The 20848-nt window shown below is 39.2% G+C and overlaps 1 protein-coding gene across 10 annotated transcripts in view; it reads right to left on the reverse strand.

Moving 5' to 3' along the window:
• Nrg3 (neuregulin 3) overlaps window positions 1-20848 on the reverse strand; it is a 1014491-nt gene that overhangs the window by 18649 nt on the left and 974994 nt on the right. For all 10 annotated transcript variants that reach the window (XM_085687869.2, XM_085687868.2, XM_085687873.2 and 7 more), the window contains 2 exons: window positions 19819-19921; window positions 12222-12348 (listed from right to left, as the gene is read on the reverse strand). In XM_085687869.2, coding sequence (XP_085543995.2) covers window positions 12222-12348; window positions 19819-19921 — 230 coding nt within the window. The remainder of the gene's footprint in view (window positions 1-12221; window positions 12349-19818; window positions 19922-20848) is intronic.

Here is a 20848-nt window from a genome sequence, read left to right on the forward strand (position 1 = left end):
ATATATATATATATATATATATATATATATATGTATATGTTCTAATGAAAAACAAGAAGAAAATAATAGGATAGTTTGCAGAGAAAAAGTAAGCAACAAAAGTAATCATATGCTGGATTGATTTAAGACAAAACAGCACAGCGATAGATCTATTGGAAGAAAACAAACATATAAAGAGAGATGGTACCCTGGCTACGGAACCTCAATTAAGAAAATGACCCCCCCCAAAATTGGCCAGTTAGGAAAGCCTTTGGGACAGTTTCTTGATGAGAGAGGGTATAGCTCACTGTAGACAGTGCCATCTCTGGACTGCTGCTCCTGACTTGTATAAGGAAGCAGACTCAGACAGGCATGAGGAGCAAGTCAGAAAGCTGTGTTCCTCCATGACTACTTCATCAGTACCTCAAACAGAGCTCCTACCATGACTGCATTTGAAAATGAACTGCAATGTGGATGTATTATAGAAATAAACCCTTTCTTCACAAGCAGTTTTTGGTCATGGTAGTTTATTGCAGACATTAGTAACTGGTATTGGAATAAAAGAATATGTATTCATGTAGCCCTGACTTTCAAGGAAAGGGGACTTCTTAGTCATTGTTCCATTGCTGTGAAGAGAAATCCTGAGCAAGGAAATTTATAAAAGAAAGCATTTAGTTGGGAACTTGCTTAAAGTTTCACAGGTTTAGTCTGTTAGCCATGACAGGAAGCATGGTGGCATGAAGGCAGATGCTGGAATAGTATGCCTGTTCCATAGGCAGAGAAAGAGAACCTGGCCCGGTATGGGGTTTTGAAATCTCAAAGTTTATCCCCAGTGATGCACTTTTCAACAAGACCATGCCCACTTGCATAAGGCCATACTTTCAAACTTTTCTAATCTTTTCAAATCATATAATTCCCTAGTTATTCAGCACTCAAATGTATGAGTCGATGGAAGCCATTATTACTCAAACCAAAACAGGAGAGTTCTTGTCAATCTGCTGCTAATAACCACTATATTACTTTGGAATTTATTATTATTCAATATGTTTTGAGAATGTGAAAAGATACATGCATGTTAATTTATATCTCTATTGTAAGTTATTAACAAAAATAAAAGGAGACCATTCTCACTGTACCAGTGAGCTTGGGAAAAATATAAAGGGATCCTCTAGATTTTCAGTGTCTCGAAACTTCACACTTTAGTGGATGTAAGCAACTTTTTCAACAATTGAAAACTATCAAAATTTACAGAGAAAATTATTAACAGCCAAAGCCTAGATTTGTTAAGGAAACAGAACTGTATTAATATCATTAATAACATGTAAGTGTCTAGAGGTCTTATGAAGTAATGCTGATTGTAGTGAGGGGACCAGACCTGTCTTACAAGTATGTCATGATGCAGCTGTGGGAGGTAGACATACGGCAGGAATACAGCCTTAGGCAACTTTGTTAAGGTGAGACTTCCACATGAGTACTGTTTAGATATCAGACACATGACACAGGTGCCACATTAAGTTCTAGGCCTACTGATATTTGTCCTGTGGAAGACAAATTATGTACATGGCTGGGGTTACTGAAGTCAGGTTTTTTCCTAGTGCACTGGGTGGAGACTGGATGAAAGGCAGTGATTGATAGGCATTAAGGGAAACATATATGTGAAGTAATTTTTAGCAAAATTTAGATACAGATGGTTACATGAAAATAAATTATAGCTGTGAGTTTGTCTGTGATCTGTTTGCCAAGAGGGCTTATAAGCAAAACAGTTTCATTGCCAAGAAACACTTGTAGCTCACAGATTTTGTCTTGAACAGCAATCTGCAATGAAAGGGATGCTATTAGGAGAAAGTGTGATTATGTGATTAGGACAGATTATCAGGACAAACCTGAAATATCCTGTAGTGTTCAACACAAATACTTCAAGAGTTGATCAGTTGATGATAGTCACTATCCAAATGACACAGGCGACTGAACTATTGTACAAAGACCAAATATCCTGACCACAACATAAAATCATTTTGAAATGGGACTTAAAACCTGTATTTTGTAAAAACAAACAGACAAGCAAACAAGCAAGAGAACAATGATCCCACCTTCTCATTTGAACTCTCTGCCTTCACTCTGTGCCTGTCTCTATTATTTTGGGGACACCCACTTATCCATTCACATGTTAATTACTCAAGGAGTGATTGCCTTACTTTGAGCACAAAATACAGGGGCAGCTCATTGTCTTAATCCTGGAGTTACCTTGGACTTCACAAGCAGCAGAGCCCACAGCACAGATCCTTCTAATGCACATACGGGTCCTTATCCATGAGGGCAAAGCTGTCCCCTGGACCAGAGGCAATCCTCTCAAGCACAGGAGAGCAACAACATTTCACCAGATCACCTTGAGAAACCTGAATTGACAAAGCAATCCTAAAGGATACACCAGAACCAGGAACACTTAACCTTGATCTTGCCCTGTTTCTCTTTTGAATTTATTCTTAAAGATCCCGCCTGTACATCCATGGCTAATGTAGGTTAACTGGGGCTCATTTATCATCATCATCATCATTATTATTATTATTATTTATCTATTTATTTATTAGAACAGCTAGATTTTTTAAAAAAAATCGCCCTTTTATACATTTTTCAAATCCACCTATTAATTAGCATATTGAATAGGGTGGCCACGTCAAGCTTATCCTAGTTTCTGGAGCACATAATTTTTCCTAAAAATATCTGGTTACAGTATTTAACTCTTTGCATTATAAATCTAAATACAGAATGTGTATTTATGAGTTGGTATAGAGATTATTGAATACATAAATGAGTGGATGAGAAGAAATCAAGCCCTGACCTGAATACCCAAATGACTCATGCAGATTTAGTATAGTCAGGAAAAAATATACCTTCTTATTACTTATATATGAGCTATAGATGACTACTTCTGTATTCTGTGTATAAGATGGGGAGAAGGGAGTATCTGAATCTCAGTGGGAGAACTTGAAAAATACAACCTCAGGAGCAAAGCAGAGTAACATCAGTACTGAGGCATCAGACTGCTAGTGTGTGTGCCTGATATGAAAACAGGTGCATCTGCATGGAGAAAATATCCAATATCACCACCAGAAACACACCAAGCAAACCCCAGGCAAGGAGAATCCTTCAAAATTTTGATAGCACTGCCCAGGTCAACAGAGTCAGACCAGTGCTGCTACACTGACAAGAATAAGGGGAAGCTAAAGATGGGTGACAGCTATGGAAACAAAACTGTTCCCTGGATGAAGCTATAATACAACCAAACAAAAATAATAAACAAAGAATGAATTAAATAAATGATTAAGTAAGAATCTCATATTTCATTCAATAGTTGGATTCAGTTAATAATACAATTTAATAAACATTCATCAGCATTGAGTTTTACAATTTTTACAACTTTGGCATTATAGTGTACACTGAGAAATTATTATTTTCTATTATGGAAAACTAAGTACAGAATATGTGAAAATTCTATTAGTAGCATCTTCTTAATTTCTCTGTAGGTCAAAAATGTACTCTTTATGGAATAAATAAAACACAAACAGACAAACAACAAAAGACACATAATCACATACAGTGAAATCTAGAGACTAAAGACAGAACTTAGTCTCTACTTAGCTTTCTAGATATCTCAATTGAGAGCTCACCACTCCCAACTGAAATGCATACCACCATCTGCCAGACAGTTTCTCTCTACCAAGCTTTCCATAACTACCTAGGATCAGAGCCTTGGGGCATGTGTTCTATATTAACAGCATTTATTGTAGTTTTTCCTGATACTTTAGGGAGGGACTAAGACTTGCACGTTGTTGCCTTTGGCTTTCAAATCTGTTCTCAAGTGACATTTGAGTGCTCTGCTCAGCTGCCTGTCTGGATCTCCCTGTGAATATCCTCTAAGGTGTCACCAAGTTTGGTAGTTGGTTCCATGTGCTTTCTCTGCCTCAGACCCTGATGGTCTTGTGTTTATGTTTTCTTAAAGACTCATTTTGTAGAAGACATACAGTGCCATTTATGGGTGAATAAGGAAATTCAGCCAACCAACTCACTGGCCCTCAGCATGAGCCTGAATGATTTACTTTCAACACAGTGTAGATTCTTGGGGGGAAGCCCTCATCTTAATCACCCTCCTGTGTGGAATGCTCCCTGTGGGCCTAGAGGCCTTCCACTGCTATCTGCCCCCTTGCTGCCTTGCTCCTAACAAACTGCTGGGGCTGTGTTGAAATCAATAGGCCTGTCAAATTAAGCAGACTGGTGTAGGTAGCAGAGCAATGACATTGTTGTTCCCAGGCCCAGTGCTTGCACGCAGTGGGAGCCGGGAGGCTAAATAAAAGCTGGGCCTCTTTTGGAAAGCAATGTTGACAGAGCAGATAATCACCTGTTCTGGAAACCCAAGCCAGAAAGGTGGGAGGAAGGGTGTTTGAAGAACAGTTTTAAATACATGTCTTTCTACACCGCACCTAGCTCATCTATGAATGTTTCAAAGTTCTTTATTACCAGTATAACTGAGGAGCCAAGAGACGGAAAACTGCAAGGGTATGCCTTATTTTTTTTAAAAAATGCAAGCAATTCAAAGCAACTTTCTTATTGTTTTGAGAATTTTTGTGCTTGCGTGCCTTAATAGTAAGAACTCTAACAGTTTTTGCCAGAGTTCCTCTCAAGCAAACTATTTTAACTAGAGCCCTCTTGCAGATACAAGTCCCCTATACATCTGCCCCCTCAGCCAGATGCCTTCTGCAGCTACTGCTTCAGGCTACAGCTTCATCTTGGAGAGAGCTAATTTTTTCTATGAATCAATGCCCCAGCGTTCCTGCTAGAGGTTCCCACAGCACCCTCATTCCACTGGCTGAAACTATCAGTCCACCTTAGATCTCACACCTGAGAGGTTATTATTTAGTAGATATCACCTGGGGTAATAAGTGAATGCCCTGAGGACAGGGACATTTCATCCATGAGGGAAATTTTGACTCACTATGAGAACTCATCAAGTGCTTGCTGATATTTATTAACTCTTTAATATGTATATGAATGTAAAGATGAGTGCATGATTCAGTAAGTTAGTTCTTGATATGTTGAGCAAGAAATCAGGCTTCAAGAGGATCTCCTCAAAATTAATAAATGTTTTTAAAAAATGACTCTAAAAAATGCCAATGACTTCACTTACTCTCCCTACTAAATTCACATATTACTGGCATGATGGAAGTTTCAAAGTTCTCTTTGAAGTTATTCAGAGATTTCCCCCATATTTTTAAGTGGTCATATCATAGAATAGGATATACTTACATACTGTCTGAAAAAACAGGCCCTACATAGAGAAGTAGTGAACGCCACTGTGCTGTCCAGAGGTTGAAAGCAGCTCAGGGTTACCAGTCACTCATTAACCAAGCTTCCTTCTTCGATGCTACAAGAACAACTCCTGTCAGAAACCCTTCACTCCACTTCCCTACCTCTGTAATGTCATGTAAGACACATACTGCCTTATATTTCTTCTGTTGATGCAGAACCTACACTTTCCTTAGATACCATTCAAAGTGGATCCCTTGCCTCATTTGGTGCCACTAAAGCTTCCTACTTTTGACTCTGGCCATGCTGCCCAGCTGCTACATTAATAAATCCCCCAACTGGCGGATGATTCCACTTAAGCTTGCTTATCTCCAATCCCTTTACCTCTTCCTTCCCAAACCTAATACCTATCCATTTCTACTATTAGCCTCTTTATATTCTGAGGTCACCAACCATGGGTATTGTCCCAGTAACAAGTAAATATTAAATAAGCATTACTGAATAAATACACTCCTGTAAGTTATTACAAATGTGTTAGGTATTGCATTTTTTCTTTGCATGTCTTAGCACTCTTTATTGTCTTTTAACTGTCATGACAGCATTAGAGGTCACCAAAGGAAACCTTTCCTTCTGATCAAGAGAATGAAATCTCTGGCTGAGTAGAGGCTCAGCATTCCAGTTGGGCAGGTCAATCATTTAAGGGACTACCCCTCATGAGCACACTGCCACCTTAAGCCATGCTCAAGCACTAAGGGAACAATGATCCCTTCAACAGGATAATGCACTTTTCCTTCCCAGATTTCCATCCCCTAGCTCTGTCACCTAACAGAGTCAAGCCACGACTTTTAGAACATCAACCCACTTCTCAGAATTCTTCAGGAAGCTCTAACTTTCCTTTTCTAGATACATCTCTTTTCTAAGCGTGCTTTGCCTGATATTTCAGAGTTCACTGATTTTCCAGGGCCCCACTCCTGTCATAAGGCTGCTTGTCCGTCATGTGGCTGACCTCCATTTGGGCCCACCTCTTCTCTATCTCTGCCTTCTGAACTGAGATTTACAGCTTTCCCACTTCATCATTTTTCTTTCAGACTCTAATAAAATTATACTCAAGTTAGCTTTTGGGTCTGTACTTAAGTTCTCTTACTAATGAGATAGAGGTCCACAAGAGGGGACCCTAATTTCCCCATAATTCCTACTGAATGATACTCTCACCCATAAACCTGTCTTTAAAGTGGCTATATAATTTTCTTACCTTTCTTTGTGGTTATGATATGCTTTCTTGGCGTTATGTGAGAACAGATCACCCCTTTCTAATGAGTACCTATCTGATCTTTGAACCCCACTGAGAAGTTTCATGTACTGTCTCGATGGCTCTGTGGGTCACAACTCTATCCTCTGTAGGTCGTAACTTTATCCTCTGTAGGTTGTAACTCTATCCTCAGTGCCTTCTCATCCAGGACACAGCTAATGGGAATAATTCACCTTTAAGTCACAAATCGTCTAATAAACAGAGGCAAAGGATAGCTTCTTCGGAGTCACTTCTGGGATGCCCTACTCTTATCTGTAGCCAGAGTTCAATATATCTAGAATATCATGTGACTAGACCTCCTGTTAAATGATTGTAGGATGAAATATTTTCCATAAATTATTAATGAACTGCAGGGATAGTAAACACATTTTGGAAAGAGAATATTTGGTTATGGGAGGTACTTGCACATTGGAAGATGTTTTTCAGAGGCCCTGGTGTGTGCCCACTGTATTCCAGCACCACTCTTCTTCCAGGACTTATAAGTGTTTCCAGACTTTGCCAAATGAGGTAGACAGTCAAACCACCCTCAGCTGAGAGCCCATGAGGGCCCATTGCCCCACTGCTGTATACAGATGCATACTTGCCTTTGAGATGCTTTCCTAGCTTGCTCATGGAAGTGAATTTCCCAAAATCCCAGCCCAGTTCAAATTTCTGGGTGACTTCACAGACATTAAAGAAGTCAGCACACTTTCACTGAAGTTCCCTTACCCCCATGTGAAGTTGCTGCTACAAAGAGATGGGAAGTCAGCAAGGGCAATTGTGTAGTCTTACAAGTCTCAGAGATTTTACAATGGCCAACTACCCTACTACCCCTGGAATCAAAGGCCTCATGGTATATAGTATGGCTTACTTACTTACTAAGTTTGATGCTTGGGGTATGGAACCTCACTTCTCTCCTAAAATCTTTGAAAATAAACAGAGAGTTTGACTATTAGTCCAGCAGAATTGGGGTGTCTCTTCATAAGTCTTCCACACTGTACGCATGGAGTTAACAACTCTTTTAATAGAATTCTTACCCTGAAAAGCAATTGCTATTTCCTTCTGTCTGTTTACCTATCTATCTTAATAGCATTTCTCTCTGGGTCATAAAAAGATGCCTCTCTTTTCATATAAGGCCTTGTTTGATGTGTTTTAAATATATTGTATATTGTTTTAAATATATTGTTTTGCAAATTCTCTCCTACCTCAAGGCTCCATTGTAGCCTGCAGACCCTTTCTCCTAATAAACATTACTCCTCCAGAGCAGTTATGTGATATATCCTTCCCTGAGAAGACTGCTTGCACTACACTCATATTTAGCAATGTGTCATTGACATTGGTATTGACCCAAAGTTCTTGACAGAAAGGAAATGAAATGTGTGTGTGTGTGTGTGTGCATGCACATGTGTGTGTCCATATATGTCAACTTATTAGGCAAACGTGTTTTCCAAATTACCTCTAGCACCATTGCACTTTAATACTCATTCACCCAGAAGTTCTAAAGTCTCTTCCAGTATTGCAGTGCTGCAACTGCACGGACTCCCTGCATGCTTCCTTTCATGAATTTCTAAAATAGTGTGGAAGTCACACAAATGTTCATTTTGAAGGAATAATTAATATCTGTTCTCTGTCACTGTTTCCTCTCAACTTACAGTGTGAAAAATTGCAATCAAGTTGTTATTTGCTTCCTACAATTAAAACCGTGAGCAAAGGCTGAGGGCATGCAGTTCACCAAAGAGGAAATTTGACCAGAAATATATTGACAGAGATTTTGTTTTACTATCAAATAAAGGTGTACAAATTTCAAAGAATGTCATTTCCTACTATTAAATTCGCCTTGGAAATGTTCATAAAGATTATGCAAAATTGGCAATCACCCACATTGCCTCATAGGGTTGAAGCTGACATGTCCCTGTGGGAAGATGTTTGTTCACCTCAATCTAGTATAATTAAAGGGCCTGGCTCATTTAATCCCTTGGGTGGCAGCCAGAAATGTGTAGGATGCAGTCACTTGGTATATCCCACTCTCCCATGCAGGCTGCTCTACTTTCATGCTGATTGTCTCCTGGTCTCGGAACTTCTGTTCAGTCATTTATACTGAACTCTGCTGAAATGCCACATAAGTGGAGGGCTGCTGGAATTCATGATCCCAACATATTCCTTTGCCATAAGGACTAAGTTGAGTTAAATTTCACTGAGAACAAACAAAGGCAGGAAAAAAACCCACAAGTGGGGTAGGTTTTTCTGTTGGAAAGGAAATTTCACATGTACAAATATCTCACTGTACTCTACTAGGAGTTCTTGAAGATGATGCATTTGATAAAAATTTAGATTTTGATACAGCTAAAAATACTTTTTTTTTTAAAAAAAAAACAAACCTCTAAACCAGTTAAAAAGGGCATTCCCAACCCTGGTGATCCTCTGCTTATTTAATTAGGAGAGATTGTGGCCATAGGAGCACGTTTATTCATGAAAAAAATATCTAATTACAGATGAACTCTCTTGATAAAAGCTAGACTCCGAGACACAGAACTCAGAGGTAATTTCTCCCTTATCCCTTTGCTTACAAAGGTCAGCAGTCAAAGATGGGTTTAATCTTGTTTCCCTCTGCACCTAAATGTGGAAACGTGTGACTAAAATACATATACCAAAGATGGATAACTTTAAAAGACAAAAAGATGTTCACTTAAGGCAAGAACAACCATCTTTCCTGCTGCAAAAGCACATGCTTTATTATAATTAATAAAGGAAAATTTGTGGAGGTCCAAAAATGTGAGCCCATTTCCACCTTGTGTGAAGGTCAGAAAGTTAAAGGACCCTCAATATTGCTAATAGAGGGGTAAAGGAAAGGAGGAAAGGGGAGGAGGGAGAAGAGGCGAGAGAGAGGCAAATAGAAAAAGATACAGAGAGAGGGGGGAAGGGGAGAGGTTGAGAGAAGGGAGCGAGGCAGAAGAAGAGAGCGATAGAAAAGGTAGGACCTCAGAAGAGATAGAAAAGGAAGGACCTCAGACTGGAAGCAGGAAGATCCACCTGCCTCTGAGGTGGAGGGTGGAGGAAGTGGGCAGGGCTTGTCTCTTAAAGGGACAGGACAGACCATTACAAGGAGGACACTATAATCTGCAAAACAAACCTAACACTAATCCCATATTGTTTCTGCTCATATCTCCATTAATTGCCTTTCCCACCTAGAAGTTTCTTTTCCTTAAGTATAAACGACATTGAAGCCTGAATTCAAAACATCCCTTTGTCTCATTTACTTCAGAATATTTCATGTGTTAGATTTATGATTTAATTCCAAGCCAAACTCTTGTCTGATTCATCTGTCTCCTGGGTAGAGCCTATCATAGAGAACCTAGGAGTGAAAAACATATTTTTCAATTCATGTTCTTTCCCTATACAACAGTGATAGTGATACAAGAAGACACCCTCTGCACATCCCTTGAAGCCAGATGAGAGGATACAGTAGAAACTCTTGGTACCCTGTGCCAATAAAAAGGTTTCCTGCGTCCAAGTAGGTTACAGAAGAGAGGGGAAGAGACCCTAAAATTATATGTGCTGACGGTCTTTTAAATGTTGGTTACCCTGTAGATAACTCGTTTCCTCACTGTAATTTAAATCATATTAATCAAATCAGGGGAAGAAAATGGAGACAATATAGATGAAATTTTCATTTTAATATCACTATTGATAATATAAATAAACCGAGTGCTTATTATCAATGTCTGAATGAGGAGACTGTAGTGAGGTCACCTTTTGGACAGTTATGCAGTTACCTCACATGAGTGTGTAGCAATCATACCGGAAACAGACCTGACTGCTTTCCATTAAGTCTAGCTTGTAGGCTGTAGAACCTGTAGCCTTCCTCCAGGTATGTTTCCATCCACTTGTTGGCCCCATATGAGAAGAGCTGAGTGAATACTAACTTTGCTTTCCGTTCTGCTTTCCTACAATGACTCTTCCCGGCATAGAGCACCTGGAACTCAAAACACGTGTAAGGCCTTTCGGATTTGTTCTCACCATACTTGATGGCAGCTCCTTGGCTTCCTTTCCCAAAGCATTTGCTGAGAAAAAAACTCATGATTAAAAATGTGGTGGTGGCGCACGCCTTTAATTCCAGCACTCGGGAGTCAGAGGTAGGGAGATCTCTGTGAGATTGAGACCAGCCTGGTTTACAAGAGCTAGTTCCAGGACAGGCTCTAAGAAGCTAAAGGGACACCCTATCTCTAAAAACCTAAATAAATAAATAAATATGCAGATCCCCTAAGCTCAAAAATATTTTTCGTGAAGATATAGAGGCCTTTCTTTGGAATGCAATCATCAGGAAGGATAGGCGCTCTGTATCACAGTCCTGTGGGAAGGTAGATTTCTGTACCCAATATTGGCTAGCCAGCGGACACAGCTGCCTGATGGCATTTACACTGTCCAGCCCTTTGCACTCTTAATTTCCTACCTCTGATTAAGTCCTTCTCAGTCTTATTTTACTACTCTCCTCTGCCCTTTACCAGGTCTGGTCACTGCTGAATCTATTGAACTTAAGCAGAGTTTGTGCTGGACCCCTTTTCCTATTCGATGTTCCCTTACTGATCGCATTCTGTCCCTGCTGCTTCCGCAGGTGTCTGGCTTTGTTTATCATGCTCAGGGCCAGTTGCTAACTGAAATCCTTATGGTGGCTGTTGAAGGTGTTGGGATTACACTCATGAGAAATCATTAGCAAAGGCATTCTCTGTGTTTCTGAACAGAACAATCCCGCACACTGTCATGAATAAAAGTTTAAGGAAACTTTGCTTGGAAGCAATTCAGATTTATGAATTTCACATTAAATCAGCTAAGTACATCTGTTATGCTCATCATAATGGCAACTTTGGGGTAATGATTTCTTAGAATCACAAATGATGTGCAAATTCTCAGCGATTTAAGCATTTGGAAGGGCATGCATACGGCCCGGGTGATTACCTATTATCCTCAAACACCCAGTTGTACCATGGCCTTTGTTCTTTCATTTCAAGCCTCAGAAACTAGAAGCAGAATCTCATGTGGGGGCAAAGATTTAACCCTACAAGGCATGTCTCGGCATGTGTTAGATAGCATCCTATTGTGTTTAATCCACTACTTTGCAATGTATATCTAAAATGACTAAAAGTACTTCTCAAGGAATGAAGCAGGCAGAGTAAATGTTCAGCTTCCAGATTTGTGTCCCACGCACAGCAGCAGGGCTGCTATTAGAAGTGACTATGTGACTACAACTCTCATTTCTCTTCTAACCCTTACCATGAACTTTTCATGCCCTTTATAACCTGATTTGTATGTGAGCCAGCCTTCAAAATATGACACTGTATTCCTGCCATATTTCTGATACAAAGTAAGAACCCAAAGTAGTTTATGGTACAAACAACCAAAAGTCCTATCACTGTCAGAGGTCAGTTATTACGAAAGACTAGAATCATCTTTCTAATTTAGTATTTGACACACACACACACACACACACACACATACACACACACAGGCACACACATTCACACAGCTTCAAGATGAATTAGGCAAGAATTGCTACAGTGGTAATCAATTCCACAGTTCTGATCACAGGTTCCTTAATGCCCTCTGGACCTAAATTCTGAGGTGGGCAACAAAAACAACGTGGAGACATGCCGCTTACATTTTGCAGCTGGACATGGCTCTTCATCAGGCTCTCGGACTTTGTCAATGCGCCGGATGTCTTGAGGCTGTAGTTTTTCCCATGCTGCGATTCTTTCAGTTGCTCTTGGATTTGTTTAGCCTGTTTCCTGCAGATATAAATATGTGGATAAATATTTGCATAGATATATATTGTTAGTTTTTGAAGCTCTTTTCACAGTATCCATATTTGTCACATGTTAATACCTCTGACTGTGGATAGTTTGGGATTACTCATTATTGTAGATGGGTTCACAAACAATGACACTCTAAAAAGAGAGACAGGATTCCAATATGTTGTGCTAACCTGAAGTTCCATGGATATAAGCAAGCCTTAACATAAAATGTTCATGTATAAAATGATAGAGATTTCACAGAGAAATATCCAAAGTTAAAATCTGAAGCTAAGATTTGGCTAACATGTTGGCAAATATATATATTTGTAGCTTATGTGTATATTAATGAGAATGTTTCATTTTTACTTTGTTTGGAGAGTTTAAGTTACCAGGAAGTTAAATAATAAAATTGCTAACTTTTTTTTTATATGCTTCTGAAGGTCAAATCTGGACTCTCATGTAGACTAAGCAAATCGTCTACTACTGAAGAGTATATCCATTCTCCAACAGAGTTAACCATAATGAGCTAATGCTTACACAGTAATTTGCAACATGTTTTTTAAAGTCCATTACACTCAATTTTTAAATTTATTTCCACACTAAGCCTTTGCAATGTCAATATTCTAAACCAATTTAATAGATGAGAATGCCAAGAAATGCATAAAGAAATGAAGTCCTTTGCTAAAGGTTATTTAGGTGAGAAGGATTTCAAACCATTCAACGGTGCTGCAACCTCTGCTCGGAATCACAACTCAGAACAGCCAAGCCACTTGTGTATGGTCCTTTAGCTTCTAAATGGGGAAGCTGAGATTGTTCTTGGATTGGGGACTCCCAAGAAATGTGCCCTTGTCTGCATACATTGATTATTGTTTATACCATTCAACATCTATACTAGAAGGGTGGACCAAACCACTCTCTACGTACTTTCCTTCTCCCAGGGTTCCACAGCGAGTATTTATCAGTCCTAGACTCATAACGTAATTGCAGGATCACTTTCTAAAGTTTGCTTCTCCTGTTCTGAGCCCAGGAGAGATCCCCTGATAAAGTGCCTCTCATATAGCAAGCTTGCCAGGCAGGCAGCTCTCAGGACATGGACTCTGCTACCAGAGAGACTGACACATGAGACCGCAACCCACCGTCCACCAGTTTCAATTTTCTCACAATTATAGTCCTTATGAATTCAACCTAAGTAATTTCCTTCAGTTCATTTCCTTTACTTAGGTTGAATTCATAAGCACTGTTTCCCATGGATACCATGGCAGCTATAGGCAAAGTGTTCCTCTTTTTCTTCTTGTTACCCAGCATGCTCGGTGCTGTGGAAAGATGCTGCAGAATTGAGGACATTGCCCAAAAGATGAAAGATTGTATTAATTGCCTCTCTCACACAACACCAGCATACTTCTTAAAGGATTTGAAGGTAATGAGCATCTTTGAATTTAAACCCCAGTGTTAAGTAGCTGTCTGTTTAAACATTTCTTTAATCTCTCCAATTATTTGTGTGTGGGGGGGGAGGACTTGTTGGTCTAACCCTCTCAATTGCTTTAATGCAGTTAAAATAATCTATTTTTAAGAACGAATTTATAGCCTATTTATAAAAATAAATTCATCTCATGAACATGTAAGAAGCATACAGCAGCCACAAAAACAGGGATTCACGTGAGAAGTAAACAGGAAAATTACGGAAGGGGTGCTAGCCAAAGAAATCACCCCCAAGCAGTAAAAGGCTTAGCACAAAGCCAACAGTTACATCTATGAAATAAGACAGAAATACTGTCTTTCTGAAATCTCTTAATTTAGAAACTGGAAAGTATAAATTTTTAAAGAAATAATATTCATAAAATGTCTGGGTTTGTTTCTTGAATCCTTGTATAGTTGACCTTCCACACCGTTTTCATGCCCCCCTGACTTAGCAATACTTCAGGGTAAATGGCCTTCCATTTGGAATCTGCCTTTGGATCTTTCCCGCCCCATTCTTTTTTGCTCCTGTTCTTTCACAGGTAAAAGGAGTTTGCTTGTTTTTCCTTCTCCCTTTAGCAAATGGGAACAGAGGAAACGATTAATATCTGACTGCTTTGCTGTCCTCTCTGAGAACAACCACTCTCTACAGGGTCTGTATCTGCACTGTGGGATGCTACCAGTTCAACAAAGTCAGGACCAAACGTATCAGGTGACTGAGCTGTAGGTATCTCGGGTGCAATGCCACAGAAGGGATGTGTGTAATAGAGCCGTGGATGGCACGCAGCCTGAGTTTCTGTGGAATCAGACCTTGGGATAGGAAGAGCATTCTGAAATTGTATTGGGTGTGGGTGGTATCAGCACCTTTGAGAATGGAGAAATGGGTACTGTGGGGTGGCCGAAGCTGAAATCTGGTGCAGTAAGTTATAGATCTTTGCTCCCTTTTTCAGAGACCTACAGTGACCTGTTGTTGAAGGTGGATTATTCAGTGCAGGTTGACTGAGAGCAATTTCCTGTATTGTATGCTGGCAACATGAGGACAAAGACCTCCACTGCTGATGAAGACAACCGCAGCACATCAGAGCATCCGTGTGAGCCCAGAATATTTTACTCACACCACAGAACATGGGAAGAATCAGGTTGCTATAATGTGTGCACATTTTACAGACAAAACCAATTCCCTGGTTCCTCCACTATTTCCCAAATTTTTATAAGTCTTCTCTAAGCATAAAAAAATTCCTCTCCTTTCCATGATTCTGATTTTAGAGTTGTGCCATATACTTGATTTTCAGCTAACTACAGACTGGTGCTGCCAACCTCATCCTTCTTTCCTGGGTAGGTTCAAAGTAAAGAGCAACTCCTTCACAATTTCAGCTTCTAACTCAACCAAGTGAGCAAAAGGTAAAGGCTTCAGTTAATCAGTCCCATCAGCTATAAATGGGGCCATGTGGGCTTACTGGAAATGATAATTCCTTTCAACTATCTTTTGGCACTGCTGAAGGATTCAGTTATCTCCCTCGGAATATTGTTCGAGTGGAAGATGTCTTCATTTCTGCCACCTCATGCTATCCACCTCAATTATTGTTTTGGTCACAATGTTACTTTCTATGTGAGCTTGCCTGTTGGAACATCCTCCATGAATAAAGCTGTTTAAAGAGAATTTTGAGAGCTTGTAGAAAACAAGACAAAAGTCATGTGACTGGGTTCCTCCATGACATTGATTGTTCTAGGAATGTGCTTTTGTGTCCCTCCAAGGTGTAGTAAATAGGAGTGGGTTTGCTTCAGATTGCCCATCATCGATTATTATTGTTAAAGCGCTGGTTATATACAGCTTGAAGTCATGTGACCTTTGCTTATTTGGTCTTGCTTAGTCCACAAAATACCCCCAAAGTATAAATTGTCTGAAGCCCGGAATGGAGTTGGCTATTGTATGAGACTTTAGTCAACTTCAATAGGCTCCACTCTCCCAGGTTTATGCCTCAACTAGAACAGGAACAGTTGCTGAGTAACTGGTTGATGAGGTTGCACAGTGCCAAGTATATAGGAACAGGGAGAAAAGACCAGAGAAGCAACATCTGAGTGGGGATGGGAAATAGAAAATAAATGACTGTGAGCATGGAGCTTTTGACTAAGTAACTGCTCTCTTTCTGCAGAAGGCTATATCTCAGTCTATCCAATGTATAACTCAAACGAACTCATGTGGAGAGCAGTGAAAAGTGCCTTAGCATCCAGTTAGAACTGGAGCTTCCAAAGCTGACAATACATACATGCATGCATACATACATACATACATATATGTTTGATACTTCTGTATTGTATATACTACATATCCATATTTTGTGCATGAAAATTAATATCAAGATAATTTTTATCTCTAATATTAGGAAAAAGGAGTGCAGAATTCATGAATCCACAAGAGAAACATGTGTGTTCTAAGAGTGAACCTTCAGTTTTGATAGGAGGGAGATGACATCTGAAATAGAATATATACTATTTATACCTGGAAAGATTTTTGATGAGAAATATGATTCCAGTCAGAAAGGTCTTTCATTTTTATTACTTTTATATTTATTTTTTTAACTTAAATGAGTTTTATTTACTTCCCACTAACAAATCTTTATTTCCATTCATGAGAGCAGTAAGTCGACCATATTCAGCTTCCTTGCCCAGTAATTCAAAGGAAAACCCCAAAAAGATTAGTAAAGAAAAATGGAGGGATTAATACCCCCTAAATTTTTAAAAAATAGTTTAAGGTTGAAAAGTGTTTATAATTCCTAGGAGGAAAACATTTTCTGGAAGAAGACTTTAATGGCAAACCCCTGTAAAATGCTTCCGCCGCATTTGATACAGAAGGGTAGGGATAGTCTTCGAAGCACCCCAGCTCTCCTGATGAGGTCAGAGGTACACTGGTTTGTATTATTGCAACATCCAGTAAGTGAGCTAAGCTGCTCTTCATTCAGCAAGGGCTCTGTTTGACCTTACGCTTGACCTCCAAACTTGGCTGACAATTATATATACTCATTTATTTATCTGTTTTTCTATTCTCCAATGTATTTTTACTTTATTTAATATTCATACATTTCTGCAATACGTTTTGATCAAATCCACCCTATACCTCCCTGAAGCGTTCTTCTCGACCCTCTTCCCACCGTTTCTTGCTTTCAAGTTCATGTGCTCTTTCCTCCAAGAAAACTTAGTGCTTCCTGTATGTACATGGGAGAAGGAACATAGATAACCTCTCAGGAACTGCATTTGTGAACACTGACTCTTCTTCCCCCAGCACCCATGATTGCCAATAGCTCCTCAGCTCAGGCAGGTAGGGGCAGAGCATCCCAGTGTGTCATCCATCATCTGGGTCTTCTAAGTCTCCAGTGAGGAATCTGGTATTTAACAGTGTTGCCGTGAAACACACTGACTTCCCATTGTGCCCCAGCAATAGATGTTGGTCTCAGAGCCGCCTTGCTGTCCAGGGAGAAGGACTGATGGCCCTGATGACACAAATCCTGTACTTTCTTGTTTTCATTGTTAGGATGACAATAATCAATCTTTTGCTTAAATGTTCTACAACTCTACTATGTTCTCTAGGAATGAATGATTAGTTTTGTCTTCACAGCGATGTACTTAATGTCCTGTAAATATAATATTACTACCTAATTTTTTTCTTGTACATAGCAGCTCAAAGCAGACACTCCTAATGTCGAGTTGGGTGTGGCTACCCTTTGTGGACTAGAGTGCTGCTCCTAATTTGGCAGCCATCTAGCCTTCAAGTTCCAGAGTGGGAAGCAATGAATATTAATAACCCAAACCCCTCTGAAGTGTTCCTGATTTGAATCCTAAGCAACGCACTTCACAGCATCATCTCATTTAGCTCCTGCCCAAGTTCTGTAAGGTATTTTTAAATTATACTTTGCCAAAAAGAAAGCAGGAAGAAATATTCCTAGTAACATGAATTGATGGTAACTTGGAGATCCAAATGAATCTGTAGCTAATATAATATTTTAACCAGTGCCCTCACCTGACCTCACTGGGGCTACATCAGAGTAGGGAAACTCCCCACTATGGGCAGCTAGAAGACTATACAAGCCATTTTAGTACTATAGTTTATAGCATACATTTAAATGATAACTCTTGGGGGTCATAGCACCATATTTGTAATTTTCTTTGTTCCTTTCACAATTTAATATTTTAAAATAAATTCCCATATCATCTAGTACATGTTCACTAAAGGCCTGCATGTTGGCTTAGTCCCCATACTGTCTCAGAGCAATTGATGGAGACTTTCCAATGTCTTTCCAATGCAGAACTATTGGAAAGTCCTCTGGATATTGCAGGTATTCCTTTGAAGGGGAGAGTGAGATGAGACAAGACCCCTTATTTTCTTTTCTTTTTCTTTCTTTCTTTCTTTCTTTCTTTCTTTCTTTCTTTCTTTCTTTCTTTCTTTTTTTTTGCTTCACATTCTAGCCAAGGGGCAGAAGGCCCTCCTCTGTTACACACTGCAGCCATGATGTCCTGCCAAACACTGTCACAAAAAGCAATGAGACCAACCAATTCTGGATAAAAACGAACAAAACTGAGTCCAAAGAAGGCTTTGCAACTTCAACATCTCACCTCTTTATTAGTGCAACAGAAGCTCACTAATACATCCCTTGAAAAAAGGCAGTGAAAGCATAACTTGTAAGTTGCAATGGCAGAAAGTTAACCACTGAAAGCTTAGTGTGCCTGGCACACGTTTGGATATCACCATTGTCATACACGACAATAGTTGTAGAGATGTGGCGGAAAAAATATCATATGGTGTGCTGGATAAGGGCCTGAGTAAGAAAAACAAAGATTTCATGTCAAAAACTAAGGAAGGCTGAAAGTATGGACTTTAGCTACACAGTACAATTATTGGACATTATTGTGACAAGAATACCATGCTAATATAAGATTTAATAATGGGGACACTAGGTATAGAGTGCATAGGAATTCTCTGTACTGTTATTATAGTAGTTCTGAAATTCTAAAAGCATTTTTAAAAAGTTTGTTTGAATAATAGTCACTAAACCTGTAGTCATACATCAATAGTCTTTATTTAAAGTCATAATTGTAGCTCTCTTTAAAAAATGACATGTGTGACATACGGAGAGGGATTATAAACTGTATCTGGAAAGTGGCACGGTTTTGGAAGGGAAAATGGACAGAAAAAACAGTGGTTCAAAGAAAACAACTGCACATTGACTGAGATTTTAGACAGGCTGCAGGCATGTGACTGGAGCTAACGTCTTAAGGTTCAAGAACCCAATAGACCAGCACTTTGATCTCCAACTCCTTTCTCAAGTGCAAAGGATATCATTTCCCTAAATAATTTCATCTATTTTTATTTATAAAAAAGTAGAGTTATGAACACAGTATTATGTATATAATGTACTTTTAGCTCTATTTTATGAATTATAAATAAAATAATTTATTTTATCTGCAGTCCCTTCATCTGCAGATAGTTTCTTGGCAAGTGAAATTCAGAGCCTATTCTAGTTCTATATCCCATACTTTAAACCAATGCACATTTTTTGGTGTTCTCTCATTAAATGTGACTTAAATTTTGTAAGTACAAGGCAAAATCTCTTTGAAAGTAAACTGATACTTTTTTTTCTGGGAAACGACTTTTATTATTGTCAATGGTTGATAGCATTTAGGTTCATAGCAGGCAATTCCCTGACTAGTTCCTACTGAGAAGAGTTAGGCATTTCGTGGAAGTTGATGAGCCTTTATAAAGACAGGTGATCAAGTTGTGCAATCACTGTGTATCTTAAACCTCCCACGACGTATATCTGAGAACGCCCTCCTCCCTCCCCCCCCCCCCACATGGCTGCCTACATTCACTGTGGTCCATAGAATACTGTAATTCTCTGTAGCTCACTGCCGAACCAATGTGCAAAGGACCCCTCTGCTTGGAGCTGAAATTGAGACTATAAAGGAAAAGAGCTTTCTTTCGGATGTAACCTTTAATCACCAGAGAAATGGTCTTACTTGCTTTTGAAGTAGAATGCTGCACAGAACATGCCCACGATGACAATTCCAAAGACGATACATGAAATTGACAGCACCTGCCTTTGATAAACGTCTTCACTCTCTGTGAATTTGAAAAACAGAATTAGAATGGATGCTAGTGGGGTTCAGAGGCAGCAATCTCCATCCTCACACTTCTGAGCTGGTAGGGGTCTTTCAAAGTCAGCTTTCTTTTTGTTCCTGTTGTGAATAGGAGAAAAACATGAGGAATGTATTATGATTCAGTTTCTTTGTAGAGATCTATACAGTAACCTGCTACTGCTTTTAATTATTGTCTTTTGGTATTTGTACAGTCAAATAAGTAAGCACTCTTGCTCAAATGTATAACAACTTGATAAACATTATAAGTGAATTTTATAGCTTGGAAACTGTGGTGGACCCTAATTAATGAACTAGAAGGTGAGAGTCTTTGTACTTTCTGGTGCCAGCAACAACTGAGTTTTCATTCTGTGGTGCTCAGATCTCTGTGCAGTCTGATTTTTGTTTGGTCCTTGGTCATCTATCCATTACTCCTCTTTCGACTACTCTGATATTTTCATCACTTTATGAAAGAAATTTTCAGTATTTATTTAAATATCATTTTCACCACATCTGTAGCCATCTTAGTGCCCATGGTCTGGCATAGTAAACAGCAGCCTCTGTACCAATGTGGTGCCTTGTCTCTTGTCATTACTAAACGTGCCCATTCAGCCACTTCACTCTTCAGTTGCTACAATTTACACTCAAATCCTTTTCTAAAACAGACTTAGTAAAACATTTCTTCCATAAGAGCTTTGCATAGATTCTAGAACTTTCTCTGCAAATTCCCATTCTTTTGTTTTCATTTCTCTCTTTAAACACAGGAACACAATAGGACATGGTGGTAATCAGGAACTCATTTGCAAATGCTCTCTTCAGCTGCTCCCATGTACTCTCCCAGACATCTATTTGGCAACATAGCCACACAAAAATTCAAGAAACTTATAACCTTCACAACAGCATCTTCATACTA

Source organism: Myodes glareolus, chromosome 5, assembly GCF_982192425.1.
Source record: "Myodes glareolus chromosome 5, mMyoGla1.1, whole genome shotgun sequence".
NCBI classification, from domain to species: domain Eukaryota; kingdom Metazoa; phylum Chordata; class Mammalia; order Rodentia; family Cricetidae; genus Myodes; species Myodes glareolus.